The sequence below is a fragment of the Plectrocnemia conspersa genome, unplaced genomic scaffold (assembly GCF_051122295.1).
Source record: "Plectrocnemia conspersa isolate PC_06_02 unplaced genomic scaffold, ASM5112229v1 ptg000012l, whole genome shotgun sequence".
In the NCBI taxonomy this organism is placed as follows: domain Eukaryota; kingdom Metazoa; phylum Arthropoda; class Insecta; order Trichoptera; family Polycentropodidae; genus Plectrocnemia; species Plectrocnemia conspersa.
In genome coordinates this window covers 27676704-27689143 of record NW_028277176.1, presented here as the reverse complement: position 1 = coordinate 27689143, position 12440 = coordinate 27676704, and the positions used below count along the sequence as shown (strand labels likewise).

The window sequence follows — 12440 nt, the reverse complement described above, 5'->3', positions numbered from 1 at the left end:
TCATTTATGCAAACTTGAAGTCATTTTAAAAAGTGAATATTTTTAGTAAAAAGCAATATGTTAGGTATAATATATTTACCTTAGAGAACCGATTTCCATTCGACAAAATTTCGAATGTTTATTATTTTTCTTTAAAAGTTTAGTTAAAAAGTGAGAGATTCAAAATGAAAATTACTAAACCATAACGAGACTTTCTCTATTTACATAGATTAGATTCTGATCACTTGAAAAAAATTGTATAGATTTAATCCATGATTAAAACGAAACTATCATAGCAAAAAATTAATGGTCACTATTTTTTATTAATAAAAATATAACAATTTTTTAACTCCTTCATAAATTGCTATAACTTTTGAAATAATCGCTCTTATGGTCAGTAAGATTGATAAAATGGTCAGTAAAGTATAGTTAAGATTGTGATTTTAGAATATAAATATTTTATAGTCAATTTACATTGACCTAATAATTACTGACCAAAATTTGATCCAATAAATTATAGGATTAGAAGACTTCACTGAATTACAATTTTTTTATTAAAATATTTATTCTAATTGATTAATATTTAAATTACACGCAAAATTCATGTTGTTTCATTTTCGATATAAGAATCTCATTTTTTTAGATATATTCATTATTTTGTTCTATAAAACATTAAAAAATATTATTTAATTAGATTTTATCACTGACTATTTAGAACTATTGTTTAAAACTGACTTTAAGACTTTTTTTTAAATCATGTTATAGAAAAAATATTATAGATCTAGGAACAAAATAATTTTTTCATAAAATTATAATTTTCGATTTGTAGTGATGTATACAAATACAGTTTCTAAGTGATTAATATAAATACTGTTTCACTGATATTGACCAGTAAAATTATAAAGCAATTATTTGATACATTTTAAATTTATACAGGTTAAAATATAAATTCAATGAAAAACACACATTCGCAGCAATATATATATATATATAATAAAAATACAGTACTGTGCAAAAGTTTTGGGTCACCTAATACAGTAAAATATTTTTTTCATGTATTTATTTAATTTTTTAAATTCGTTAAATATTTTATGTACATTTTTGTAGAAAAATGGAAAGAACATGAAAAAATATTTTTGTCAAAATAACTTAAATTTTTATAATTTTGGCGAATAATTAATCATAGTTCTCCACACATTGTTGAAAAGAGGAGGACACAAACACAAATGAATTATTCTCAAGAATTTTTTTTATGTTTTGATAACAAGCAATTAGAAGTTTGGGATTTTTTCGTATAATATAGAAAAAAGCTCCCCAACTCACACAAAAAACAAAGAAGCACTGCTATAATGTTTTAAGCAGATGTGTTGATTGTTCGGCAACATAAAATAATCGTTTGGTAATAAAAAGCAGAGATGCTGTGATGTTATTATTAAAATAATGTTACTGGATCAGTTGGCCCAAAACTTTTGCACAGAACTGTATTTATATTACACTCTACTCTTTTTTACACGATTTTGAAATAACACGGTCCAAAAAATTAATACGATTAAGTTTTAATACGATTCCCAGAAACAATTATATATCATATTTTAAATTTCGCGCGTTATTGCATCCTGTTTGAATATACAGCATCGCATTGCATAATTAAAAGTAATGAAGATTCCATCCAGTAATTTCTGGATCAAAAATTAGTTTTAAAAAGTCATCGTATTGTCGAAATGTTATCTTAGAGAAGATGGAAAAGCTTTTTTAGAATTTATTTATTTGGTTTATATTATTCCCTTTTTTTAAACTAGGTTGTTATTTTTTCGAATAACACGATTTTAAAATTTAGGGAACCAATCTTCGATTTTTCTATGTATTCTATCACTTTTTTACAGTTTTTTGTGAACGTATCCACTGTGTATAAAAATAATTGGGTGTATATATATATTACAGTGAATCTGTTTTTCAGTGAACTTATATTTTCACTAGTATAATTATAAATATAAATAAATAAATAAGGCCAGTTAAAGTGTATCAAACAATTGTTTTATAATTTCACTGGTCAATATCAGTGAAAGAGTATTTATATTAATCAACATAAATAATTCATAAGAGAGCTTAGCTTGAAATTAGAAAAACCTATTATTAAAACAATGCTATCCTATTACAATCAAATACCATCAGAAGCTAATTCAAGTATTCCCCAAAAAGACATATCATCAGAAAATACATCGGTACTCAAGTGAAGTCAAGAAATTTCAGATTTTGACCTTATGAAACAAAAAAAGTAGTAGGGTAACTTGCTAGCGCTATTTTATGTTCGGATTGCGAAATATTGTGACAATATATTACTTGGGAAGTCATTTGAGGTGGATGTATACAGAATTATCTCAATATCCAATGCATTTACTCATTTTCGACTTTTGACTATTATTAAATTGCTTATTTATTAATAGTTTCGTAAAAAAATGATCAGGAACTATTTTATTAAATGACTAAAACTTAAATTTTATAAGTTACAGAGTCGTTTAAATCTGAATGAAAAATGAAATAATGCATAATTTGTGTCGTTTTTAGTATTTCATCAAAAAAAAAATACGATAGTTTTAAGACTGAATATACAATTGCAATCAGCGTGTAATTTTATATTTTAGTAAAAATATCATTGCAGTTTTTTTTTAAATATCCTCACCGGCATTAACCCATACAAGATCACCAGGCCTCTGTGTGAAGCGATACACTGGTATATTGGCTGCTTGCAAATCAGCTAAATCAGGCCACCAAGACCCGTGCAAATAGTTCAAGTTGTTCTGTTCGCAAAGCGCTTGAACGCCGCCCCAGTAGTCGTCTGGTACTCCGAACCATTCGCATTCACCAGGTCCAATATTAATATTTATTGAGCAAAAATTATTGTTCTCTTGATGTCCAGGAGTTCGAGAGCCTGGAACCTAGTAAAAAAAAAAACAATTGTTATTAGAATAATACATAATCGTACAAAAAATAAAAAGCATTCAATTGTGTCACTCACTTTCATATAGAGTTGCACGGTGTTCATTCCTAATATTACGTGACCGACGTGAGATAGCATGTTTGCGGCTGAAACAACTCTTGTAAAAGCGGGTAGTTTCATCAGTTCTTGCAACTGTGGACGCCATCTTCGCTCATCGGAAAGATCGACATTGGTCCCGAACCTGTGATGAAAAATTTATGTTATTCAAAGATGTTTAGATGTACTATTAAAAAAAAGGATTGTTCAATAAGTTTTTTTGTTAAATTGAAAGAAACTAGAGAAATCGGCAAATGTGTAATTTTTAACCCCTTCTCGGTCGTGCCCGAGTTAAAACGGATATTAGTATTTTGTGTATTCTTTTCTCAAAAATCAGCAATTTGTCAAGAAAATTATCAGACTTTTTTGTTAAAAATTAAATTTGTATGAATTTATAACAGCTATATTTTTTTACACCGCTGCATAGGAAAGGGTGGATCTGTGCAAGACGTTTTTGAGTCATTTTTTAAAAAAGTACTGTGACCGGGAAGTGGTTAAAAGAATTTGCACTGATTTTCTGTTTTCTTAACTTTACAAATTTACATTTAACAAGATTAATATGTTTGTCCGGCAATAGAGCAATCATAAGATGCTCTTGCATTTATATGATAGTTTGATAACAAAATACTGGAATAATAATAAAGATTCCAGTAGCTAATAAGTAACATTCCTTAAAATTTTTTTAAAGAATGAAAATTTCCCATAAACAAATTAAAGAAATCACTTTGAAAATGATTATGTATATATATATTTTTAGGTGGTCGAATTTTTCGAGACACGAATTTTGCAGACCATTTTTCCTGACATTATTTTGGACAAAAAAATATTTTTAATATTATATTAAAAAAATAATTAAAGTAAACATTTTCAATGTAGTAATTAACGAATCGTAAAAAGTAAAATTCGTGTCAGGAATAATTCTGTCCGGAAAAATAACTGAACCATTTTTTTACAATATTTAAAAGTAAAATTAAATTCCCCTGACTATGACCAAAATAAGAAATGAGTTTGCTTGTCTCTATCACCATGCACATGGCATGCTACTTTCTTTAGTTTAAGCAACTCTGGCGAATAATATCATGAAAAGGCGACCTGTTCTTATCACCACACAGTGCACTCTCGCCTTTGAATAATTGAGTGGCCATTTTAAAAATATGGTGAATGTGACATCTATTTGAAACAATAAATTAATATAAAGAACGTCTACTTATAAAATAAATAACACAAAGAATTGATAATCTATAACTGGTTTGATAGAAATTTATGATATGATAGATCCAGATGACGTGAGTTATGAAAATACTTGTTTTGCGACGATTACATCATATTAGCAGTGCAGTCATGATGCATTTGCTTCGTCGGAATGTTAGAACTGTTCAAAAATTCAAATTTGTGAAAGGTACATATATGGAAAAGGAAGTGTAACATTTAATAGGCTTGCGCTAGAGTCCGATAAAATAACCTGCAGATACTAGGAATCAATAATGAAAAACTGAAGTTTAATTATACCTAAGCATTTTGTTTCCATTATACTTAGAAGACATCTTTTTCTTCTTTCCGTTGGGACCGGTGGAATCCTTTGAATCGGAATCGCTCATGTTGCTAGTGATTCCCGATGTTTTATCGCGCTCTTCCTGTATAATGAAATACGATTTTTAAGCAAAATTAATTTGTTTAAATCTAGCGATCGGTTCAACAAAACAAACCTTAAGACTATCTTGAAAACTACTGGCTTGATACTGTGCATATTTGTGTACGGTAGTGTGAGATCTATGCGACACACAAGCCCACACTCTCTTCTCACCCAACTGATCCCAATTTTCATCGGCAGATTGATGCACTTGAGTCCTGACTTCCACGGAATGTTCGGGCCAGGCTTCCACTAGCGTCTTCGTTGAAAACAATCCCAAATCTATACGATAAAAATGAATTAATAACGTTCTCAATTAAATTATTTTATATGTAAGATGTACCTAGTTTGAGAACACCGGCGATTCCTCTCACAACAGCTATAGGATGTTTCAGACAAAAGTCTTGCAAGGCTGGTGAAAAGGCTTCTTTTTTAGATTCTAAATACACCGAAGGCGTGGGGGGCAATAGCTGCGCTAGCGATAGTTTTGTCGGCGGACATATCGGAGGTCCCGGAGGACCGTGACCGTCTCCTAATATGTTCCACGCACCGCACGCAGTATGCGAACTATCTCTGTAAAACGTTTTAGAATCAATCACATGCTCATAAAACTATAAATCATCAACTCGTCAATCACACTCACTTGCCGGCTTGAACAACCTGCTTCGCCGACATGTTAATATTGAACTCTTGCACTTTGTATGCATCTTGCTTGAGCGGTTCTAACTTCACGACGGGTTCCTTTCCTTTAGGTAATAAATTTAAACTTGATATTGACACTTTGCTAGTTTCGGGTCTCTCTACTTTGACTTCCGGCTTCACTTCGACAGGAATTCCTACTATGTCTTGTGACATCTCTTGCTTTATCGTTCCACTCGCGTCTTGCGATAAATGTTTTAAAAAATCTTCAGCCAAGGATTCGGCCAGAGCGGCTTCCCCTGGCATGTTTGATATCACAGGTTTTATGTCCTGAAACATAAATAAGGGTTAGAATTTAGTTGAGGTGCATGTGCTCGATTAGAATATGGAATCGTTGAGACGTACAGGCTGCTGCTGTTGTAGATGCGTTTGCTGTTGCATCTGTTGTGGCTGTTGTTGCTGCCCTTGTCTGAGTCTCGCTTGATGCATTCTATATTGGCCAACCAGTTGCTGCAGGAGTGCCTGTATAAAATAAATTTGTTTAGAATAGAGTATAGGTGTAATGAACACGCACAATATAACTATAACTTAAACTTTTAATTTAAATACTCAATACACCCATACCTCAATTTACACTTATTTTTAATATTTATATATTTCAATTGTATGTCTTAGGGCTGATTTACACGCTACCAGTTAGAAGTTGATTGGCGGATTAATGGCACGCGGCGACTGACATTCCAGTTCACTGGCGCCTTACCGTTTACACAGTGCCAGCAACTGAAAGAATTATTGTTACGAAAAAGCGCAACTCACTTTGCACCAGTACGGTAGTGTGGTGGAGGGGGGCCTGGCGTGTCAGTAAAACAAAAATATTTGTTCTGCTCGCACTGCCAGTGGCTTCTCCAGTGACTGGCGTTGCGTTTACGCAGCGCTAGTCGCTGGCATCCAGTGACTGGCAACCTCAACTGGTATCGTATAAATCAGCCTTACACCGTTGAGATGCAGTTACACGTGCTATGAATGGGTTCAAGGACATACTCATACTTTTATTATTTTCCTATTCCGATAATTATTTTTTTTGTAGCCCTACAATGTATATATACGAATTTTAAAAAAGCCGTCGTTAAAAGAAAAGGAAGATAGAAATTCTGGACTGTCTTCAGAAAGGTGAATGTACCTCAAATCTTACAAAACATTAAAATATAAATGAATTCACTATTCGCATAATAAAAAAGTGAGATTATCATTAGAAGTGTTTCCTTCGGTTTGAATATAAGTTCTAAGTTATTTCATACACAAAGCCTGCTATAATGAAAAAAATGGTAAAGGCATTAATGATGTGGATTGAAGCTCATACGCAAAAAAATACAGATTACAATAACATATAAAGTGTGATGATCAATCTACATCATCTGATGAATAAAATAATAATTTTGCAGCTGGTAGAGGATGATTCGAAAAGTTCAAAAAAAAGATACGCATTACATAACCTCAAGATTTTTATTAATTATTAATATAGTGGGATTAAAAACTTGCTCGATTGACGGAAGAAGGTTGTATCTGTCGATGGAGATTATTTTGTAGAATAATATTGTAAAATAAATTTGTTATTGGAAAAATACTTTGCATTAAAAAAAAACTACCCCTAATATTTACACAAAATATGAGTGCAAAGCATGCGACGATTAAAATTTGTGTAGGAGAATAATATGAGTTTCCCGTAAATTATACTTGGATAATTTATTTTTTTCTCCTGCATTATTTGAGGACAATCATTTTTTTTTTAAAAAATTTCAATCATTTTTTGCTGTACGATGGTAAGAATAAATTATCCAGACATTTTGACAAATGGACCCTAAAACTAAAAATGGGAGACTTACGATCATAGACAAAAAGTGACATGACGGTTTTATGTATCTATATTTTTGCTTCATATACGCCTCGTACATACAGGATTGCAATAAATGCATATAACTTTGCGGTAGATAGATCCCATTTAGTTCCCAATACTCAAAACGCCTCTGTTTTAGTGCACTTTCTTATAAGTTCGATTATAATATGACCAATAATCAGAGAAATTGCCGTCTTAACTTTAGCTTTCATAATACAGGCGGCCCTCGACTTTCGCACATAATTGGTTCCTGAAAATGTGTGCGAATGTTGAATGTACGAAAGTCGAAGGAAGTAAAAAAATTGAAATTGTGTGTATTTTAAAATATTTATTTATCAAGTAAATATAAGATGTTTAAGAGGCGTTTAAGAGACACGTTTAAGTGGGGTTTGCGGGTGTTTCCTTTGAAAAGTTATCAAGAGTTAACTGTTTTCCACTATTCTTTTTCTTTTCTTCATATAGTATTTTATAACATGCTATGTTTTTATTGATCGCCCCACGCACTTGAGATATGCGTTCTCCATTGGGATCACAATCTTCCATAATATTTAAAAATTTGTCAAGGTGCGTGAAGGCTTCATTCATATTTTTCATTGTTAAAGAGTTTTCCAAAATAAACCTGTCTCATCTACATTAAATATTTGGCTAGAGGAATATTCTACACCTTCAATAATTTTGGATAATTAGGAAATAAATTCTTTTGCAGCATCTTTATTCGCATCAGCCGATTCTCCAGTAAATTTAATATTATGAAAAGAATACCTAATTTTAAAATTGTAAAACCAACCGTTACTCGCTTGAAAAACCATGTTAAAATAATTTTTTAATCTATCCTTCCAATCTTTGTGCAAACTAAGATCTTTTGTTTGAATAATTGAAATACTCAGAGGGACATCTTTTTGATGTTGGTCATCGATCTACAATGACAAAGATTTTCCATTTCATCCATGTTTTTTTTTTGCTGTTTTTTGGAAACATATCATTAAAGATTGTGGAAATATATCTTTATTTTCCACAATTTTGAACGTATTCTTTAATTATATTTTTATTTTGCAAAATTGAACATATCGTAGATCTGATTGTATCATATGAACATCCGATTGAAGCAAAAGATTCACCGCTATCAAAACGTTTTTTAAAAAAAAAATTAAATTAAAAAAAATGTTTTTTTTAAATGTGCGAAATAGCGAATTGTGCAAAAGTTGAACGTTCGAAAGTCGAGGGCCGCCTGTATTTCGTTTACACCTTTTCGGGCCTGATGTTTCCCTAAATGTATTATGAATCGGAGCTCTTCCATGGTTATACCCTTCTTTTACTTCTTGCCAAACAGTTTCGATTACCTCTTCCTCAATCTCACTTTCGGAACTAACGAAAAACCTCCTTCTCTTTTGTCCTCTACGTACATTCAAAATATTCTCTTCATTCACATCGGTGTCAAACAGATCATAATCACTTTCAATATCAGAAATTACCTGATCATCTTCTGTCAATATTATTTATTTCCTCTAATAATAATTTGATATTCTTTGAATGTCTTGATATTTTGGGGATAAATATTCAAAGGATAACATAAAAATGTAAAGTTTACTACACAAAGTATTGTTGGTTTTGTTCACATTTGAAAATGACAGTCATACACGTAATACAAAATATAAAATAAGAGAATAAAAATACAAAATATTGACTGCTAAATATCTTCCAAGGGAATACTATTACAAAAAGATATAAATCGTTCAACTGGTCAAATGACCGGTGGTCATGGTAGGTAAAACAGACAACACATTTTCTCAGAAAACAAAAAAAATAAAAAAAAGTGAATATTGAAAAATGTATTGTATGCATATTATATTGTAGAAATTCAAAATTTTAAAAACGTGGTAGGTTTAGTGTTAAAAAATTTTAAAGTGGTATAAACATAAGTGTGAAACTGTTGTTTTGTTGAATGAATAAGACGTCAGGTGTTCAACGTTATAAGGAAAATTATTATGATAATCGAGTAGCTTTTTTATGTCATTACCTGTTGAGGTGTTGTAAGATTATGAGCATTTTGTTGCAAACATTGTAATGTTTGCAACTGTTGAGGAGTTAAATGAGGCGCTGGTTGTTGAGGTGGGGGGATCGCCGGGACCGGGGTTGGCGTGCCTCCTGGTGGTTCTCCTCTCGCCCGTTTTACGGGATAAGGTGGTGGCGCACCAGCTCCTGTCTTAAAATAAAATAATAAAAAACACGTTTTCATATATAAATATAAACTAAATTGAGCGTCCAAATCATACCTGGTGTGGCTTTGGATGCCTTGAAGACATTTCTGCAGATATAGGAAGATTCCATGCCTCTTCAATTGAAGGAAGTTGCCGTCTCCTAGAACAATAATTTACGATTTAATCACACATGGCGTTGGCAGTCTTTTTCAGTATTAAATGAGTGCCGATATATAAAAGTATAGTTATACCGTCATAGTAAAAACTAACCTTTCTCTCTTCCCTATGATCACATAATATGGCTGCAAGCAAATATTAATGGATTTCATCAATATTAATGAAATGCATATTGCTTACAAATTAACAGAAAGTCGATTTAAGCTATTACTATTCATCGCTATTTTTACATGAACGTGATTTTAATAATAAAAGTACTCACTTGCTGGTGATGGACGGCATCGGTGCTTGAGCTAAATGGCCTTTTAGAAAATTGATACGTTGCGTGACTTGGCCGCCTCTGTGAGACTTGCCCAATTGAGCTGGTGAACTATTCAAGTAACAGGCGAATGCATCTCGCGCCATCAGACAACTTTCGTATAGTATCCCGAGGTTAGTCCACGCCGCCGAGTGACACTTGTCAAGCTGCACCGCACAAATGTATGCTTGCAGCGCATCCATAGGCTGATTCTGCTGTTGGTAGAGTACTCTGAAATTCATCAATTGTTAAAAAAGATTCGGAAAATATGTAATTTTTACGAGAGCATACATACCCGATGGAGCACCATGTGTCCGCGTTGCCTTCAGACTTTTCAACAGAATTTCTGTATGCTACAAAAGCATCATGAACCTTTCCCTGTGCCGCGAAACATCGACCCAAAAGATATAGACCCTGTCCGCTGGCGGGTTCCGCATTCACCGACCGTCTCAAGCAGCATAAGGCAGCGCGCTCTCTGAGTCCGCGTTCACCTAACCCAGGTATGCATTGATACAGCCAACCTGAAGGGATAAGGTCACGATTAGACGATGATTTCGTCTGATAATAATAATTACGATTACGCACATACCTAATTGTCGACATATATCCGCCTTTAGTGATATAGAGATGCTCGGTTCTTTGAGAAGCCCTTCGTATGCGTCTCGCGCCGCTTTGCTCTTTCCTTGTATTTCATAAGTGTGAGCAATATGAAATCTCACTGTAATCAAAAAAATATTGTTATAGACTTTAAAATATTTATATAAGAAGAAAGGAATGGAATTGGAAAATATATGTTATCAATGGAATAGCTCAAGATTGTCAACGGACCGTCGAGTTTCGTAAAGGTTGCGTCAGACGAGTCGAGGAGTGCCAATTGCAGGTGTTTAACGGCGGAGCTCCACTGGCCGAGAGCTTTGAACATCAACCCCAGACGCAGCTGTGCCTCAGCCGCCCGAGAAAAGGCAGGCCAGCAATAGAGCAGCTGCTGCAGAGCCTTGATCGACCTAAGCACCCAAAAAGCATCCCCTTTCACTTATCGAACGCTCAAGAATACGCGCCGTCGATCGCAATAACACACCGCCTTATTATATATACAGATGTCTCGGTTGGTTATACCACACTTCAAAAATCCATTAACGGGTCCTCAAGAGTTACCACCTGACGCGACGATACACACCTGCCGCGGTGAGATCGTGGCAATTTAAAACAAACAGGTGAACGTTTGGTAAATAAGCTGCGTGTCTCGACAGTTCTACACCACGAGCATCCTGAATTATACGTACTTCCGGTGGGATGCTTTTAAAATTGATCGAGAAAGTTGAGAGGGGCGTTTGAAGAATTAAAAGACTCCATAAATTGTCGAAGGGTCATAATTTACCGACCTTATAGTAACTGATATTTTTTCGAAGAATAACAACCCTTTATACCACTAGTCTTCAATTCCCATCACCTGCAGAACCCTAGTATAAAAGTGCTTCGCAGGATTTTTTTTATTTTCAAGGTCAAGCATTCAAAGGGTATTTATTTTAAGAAATATTTGCATTTAAATAAATACTACTTTGTTCCACAAAACGAATTGTTTGTGCATTTATGTAAGGTACATTTTCAGATTTTTCCTTCGGAAAAGGATTCGTTGCATATGTTTACTGTTCTACCCAACAGTAATTCACAAACAATTTTTTATGCCATATTTATTTTATATATTGCTCATTTAAATAGCCATGATTAAAAATAAAAAAAGTTGCGAAAATGTATTCCATTTAACCAGATTGAATATCACTCTACTTAATAATAGATCAAATTTTTAGACGGCAATATTGGGGTTCTACGTGAAGACCTGTTTCAATGCCATTTCTATCTATATAACTATTAAAAATACTATAACTATATAAAAATTCTTGTTAGGTAAAAAATACATTTCTCAAATGATATAGTTTTATATTGGCAGATCGTTACAAAAGTGTTTAATCGTAAAAGTCAAATTGGATAAAGCGCAAAAATTCAGGGAAAAAATATAAATATTTTCACCACTATGATCTTTAAGAATTTTGAAAGAAAATATCTTTAGTAATACTGGTCTATAAGATAACAATAAGAATAACAATTAGATTACAAATTCTTTAAATATTAACCATTACGTGGCAAAAATGTTACACCCGCTCTGATAATGTACACTTAGTGTACATGTAAAATGTGTAGAAGCGAGTGATTCAAAACTGTGAAAACACGAAGTTAAAACGTAACATTTATTGCGATGTAAGTGCTGAAAACGAGTAAATACAATTATTTTTAAGAAGGAAGCAAAAGTTCCGATTGGCAATGCATTTGTGACTGTGATGATAGAATATTTAGTTTTTGTATCTAATGTAATATAATAAGTAAGTGTATCTATCACGAACGAATGCCTAAAATATGAACCATTTATTCAATGACACTGTACATCCCGTCACAGTAAAGAAAAAATTGTTAAATGTTGATAAATCAGAAGACCTTTCTACTTTAGATTATGAAAACTTCATCGACCTTGCGTCAATAAAAAGTTAATGCACAATAAAATGTGTAATTTAAAAGAAGAATATCGGAATTCATTA

The 12440-nt window shown here is 32.7% G+C and overlaps 1 protein-coding gene across 5 annotated transcripts in view; it reads right to left on the bottom strand.

The window, feature by feature from the left end:
- Utx (Utx histone demethylase) overlaps positions 1 to 12440 on the bottom strand; it is a 62890-nt gene that overhangs the window by 3532 nt on the left and 46918 nt on the right. Inside the window, exons 4-16 of one of the 5 annotated variants that reach the window (XM_088200682.1) lie at positions 10678 to 10853; positions 10439 to 10567; positions 10145 to 10370; positions 9814 to 10080; positions 9450 to 9534; positions 9194 to 9379; positions 5688 to 5804; positions 5287 to 5612; positions 4987 to 5216; positions 4720 to 4925; positions 4523 to 4647; positions 2996 to 3158; positions 2660 to 2915 (exon numbers count right to left, since the gene is read on the bottom strand). In XM_088200682.1, coding sequence (XP_088056808.1) covers positions 2660 to 2915; positions 2996 to 3158; positions 4523 to 4647; positions 4720 to 4925; positions 4987 to 5216; positions 5287 to 5612; positions 5688 to 5804; positions 9194 to 9379; positions 9450 to 9534; positions 9814 to 10080; positions 10145 to 10370; positions 10439 to 10567; positions 10678 to 10853 — 2492 coding nt within the window. Of the gene's footprint in view, positions 1 to 2659; positions 2916 to 2995; positions 3159 to 4522; positions 4926 to 4986; positions 5217 to 5286; positions 5805 to 9193; positions 9380 to 9449; positions 9535 to 9813; positions 10081 to 10144; positions 10371 to 10438; positions 10568 to 10677; positions 10854 to 12440 lie in introns of all 5 variants that reach the window. The other 4 variants (XM_088200685.1, XM_088200681.1, XM_088200686.1 and 1 more) reach the window with 4 other exon arrangements.